The sequence below is a fragment of the Brassica oleracea genome, unplaced genomic scaffold (assembly GCF_000695525.1).
Source record: "Brassica oleracea var. oleracea cultivar TO1000 unplaced genomic scaffold, BOL UnpScaffold01255, whole genome shotgun sequence".
Taxonomy (NCBI): Eukaryota; Viridiplantae; Streptophyta; class Magnoliopsida; order Brassicales; family Brassicaceae; genus Brassica; species Brassica oleracea.
The window spans coordinates 1-3,229 of record NW_013617802.1 but is presented as its reverse complement, the minus strand read 5'-3'; the positions used below and the strand labels follow the sequence as shown (position 1 = coordinate 3,229).

At 33.5% G+C, this 3,229-nt stretch overlaps 1 protein-coding gene across 1 annotated transcript; it reads right to left on the bottom strand.

Annotated features, from left to right (window-relative positions):
* Positions 1-1,967: 1,967 nt before the first annotated feature.
* LOC106321137 lies at positions 1,968-2,553 on the bottom strand (the record flags this gene model as incomplete). Its single annotated transcript, XM_013759453.1, is given in 1 exon segment — positions 1,968-2,553. A coding segment is annotated over 1 exon segment (357 nt), but the record flags the coding sequence as incomplete, so codon positions are not given.
* Between the last annotated feature and the right edge of the window lie 676 nt (positions 2,554-3,229).

Sequence of the window (3,229 nt, the reverse complement as noted above, 5' to 3'; positions counted from 1 at the left end):
TGTTTCTTAGATGAGTCATGAACCGATGATTAAAAATTGAAAACGCTAAACTTCCATTGAAGAGAACGCTTACAGACCAAAGAGGTTTATTTGGCTTTTTTTTAACGAATCTCATTTCAAAACGTGAGTTATAAAGTATTTATTAAATCATTAGATAAAATAAATAAGTGTGGATCCCACAGAGAAAACCGAAGAAGCAAAAGTTTCCGACCTTCATAAATATATATTTGTTTCAGCCATCAATGTACAAAGAATCATTTAGCTCAGTGGTATAAATGTTGTTGTTTAGATCTCAATAACCCGGTTCGAGTCACAGACTTGACACTTTTTCACACTTTTTAAAAGTGGGACCAACATATCGCTGACGTGTCGCATCAGAAGTGATGCAACTGCCCTATTATAATGTAGATTTTTGAATAGAATTTTGTTACTCCCCTCTGTATCACTTTAAGTGATTTTTAAAGATTTTGCACTTAGATTAAGAAAATACAAAGTTCTATATAATTTATCTTGGTTACATAAAAATATCATTAAATGAAACTAATTCAACCAAAAAGAAAAAATTTAGTATTTTGCAATTGGTCATAAAGTTTAAATAGTATTAAATTTTATCTAGAATAATGTAACATCAATTCTTTTGAAACAAAATTTTTTCCTCTAAACACCATTTAAAGTGATACGGAGCGAGTACAAATTTTGTGCATGTGGCCATGGTTCCCTTTACTTTATTACAATTATAAAACCTTCTCTTCCATAACGGTTTATTAACAATTAATGTACTCTTCTTCTCCTTTCCAAAAACATCTCTTCATTTTGGTAAACTTGTTAATATATAAATTACCAATTTTTTTAACAGAAATTACAATGAACATCATTATACACATTTTATAAGATATCTTAATTACAATGAACGTCGATAATGATGTTCATTGTAATTTCTATTAAAAAAATTTGGTAATGTATATATTAACAAGTTTACCAAAAAGAAGAAATGTTTTTGAAAAGAAGAAGAAAAAGTAAATTAATTGTCAATAAACCGTTCTGGAAGAAAAGGTTTTATATTTGTAATAGAGTAAAGGGAACCACAGCCACATGCACAAAATTAGGTAAATGGTTTTTTTTTTTTTTTTTATGTAAAATTATTTTCGAAAATACCTTAATGGCAAAGTAGTGATTGCTGAAAACTAGATTGGGATTTAAAATTATATTCCTAATAATACTTTCACTTTGTTTTTATAACTTATACTCCCTCAGTATCAGTTTAACTGGTGTTTAGAAATAAAAAAACTTATTTCAAAATAATTGATGTTCTCATTATTTTAGGTAGAATTTAATATCATTTGAATTTTATGACCAATTACAAAATACTGAACTTTTTATTTATTGGTTGAATTAATTTCATTTAATGATATTTTTATGTAACCAAGATAAATTATATAGAATTTTGTGTTTTCTTAATCCATGTGCAAAATTCTTAAAAACCACTTAAAGTGATATAAAGGGAGTGAGTATGTGTTATTCTTGTAATTATTAAAATTTAAGAGTTAGTTGAGTAATATTGGGTATGATTAGAGTCATTATAGTTAATTTCTCAAAAAATAAAACTAGGTTGACGCATGTGAGTAAACCTTTTCACATGACACTCAAAAACGGTGGATCAAATCAATAAATTGGACTTAAATATCTTCGATTTTTTAAAGTCAAGATTTCAGATGGTGGTAAATGGACCGTTTAGCTTCACTTGTAATATGAACATTTAGGGTTCTTTCAATAATTGTGGACAAAAAATAATAATAAGAGAAGAAAATTTCATTTTCAGAGAATTTTTTTATTTTTCTCCAAGCAATAAACTTTCTCCAAAAGTTTATTCCTTTTTTTTTTTGGTTGAAGTAGTAGAGATCGATATAGTGTGATATGCCTCTTCAAACTCAACACTTGCTATCCTTGTGGCTGCTCTAGGACACATGCCTTCATGGGGACATCGTCTGATCGCATTTTCATTAACGAGTACATCACTAACTTTCTCAGTCGAAGGATTTAAACTCTACAAACTCATGTTTGCGTCAACAGTTTTGATGTAACGATCAACAACACAAAGCACGTAACGAGAAAAAATATCTAGGATAAATTTCTAACTAAAACACTTTCGTCTCTCCTCTCTCCTTTCCCAAAAAGAAACAGCCACCTGAAGAAACCCTAGCTCCGACCGCCGCTTCCTGGCGCGCCGGAGGCGCTCTCCTCTTCCTCCACTCCCGTTTTCCCTTTTGCTCCCTTCCTCTCGGTCTTTAACCTAAGCCGATATGTTTGGTTCTCTGTGGTGGTCGTGAACAACCTCCGGAGATCCCTTACGGTCGATGGAGAAAGATCTCGGCTTCCCGTGGAGAAACGGTGAGGCTTACGGTGAGATGGAGAGGGTCTGAGTCGGCTTTTAGGTCTGAAGATTCTAGCCAGATCCGTTTTTCTTTTTTTGAGATCTACGCCGGAATCTTCACAACTGCGGTGCGTGGACCGGAGTGGACGTCTCCTCAACAACGATCTAGCTTCCCCTGCGGCTCCAATGATTATGAGGCTCCGGTTGAGGAAATTCCTCGGTCTATTATCTCAGATCTCTTAGAAACACAAAGAGTTATAAGAACAACTTTGCTTATTAGCTTTACAAACTGCTCAAAACTAAAGTTCTTAATATGTTTCTCTTAAATCATATAGAACACCTTTCCATTAGACCTATGTTTATATGAAAGACAATTCTCTTTAACATGTGGGATATGAAAAACACAAACCTAACCTAAATAAAAACTTCATTTTCCTATTTCTAGGTTTCCTTATTGTGTTTATCTTAACATATTAAACATCTAATAATATGTTAAGTTTCCACAAGCTTGGAATTATCCAACATTCACCCCCTTAATTCCAACTTGAATTAGGGAGATCAATTTTTTGAACTCCGATTAGGCTCCTCCTTTGCTTGAACATAGTCATCAAGTAATCCTCCTTCACCACACTATGGTGTGCGAATCCACCCATTGAATTCACATCTTTCTCAAGGTTAGACCGGATGCTCTCCTCGCTTCCGTACCACTTCTTCTTAGAATCAGCCCAGTTCTTGTAGAACCTTCTCCTGACCTCTTCACTTAAGTTGCGATGAGTCTTGTGGTTGAAGCTCACTGCGACGATAACTCTAATCACATCCGCCATCTTGCGTACGTGATCTCTGGTAAGGATGTCGGCC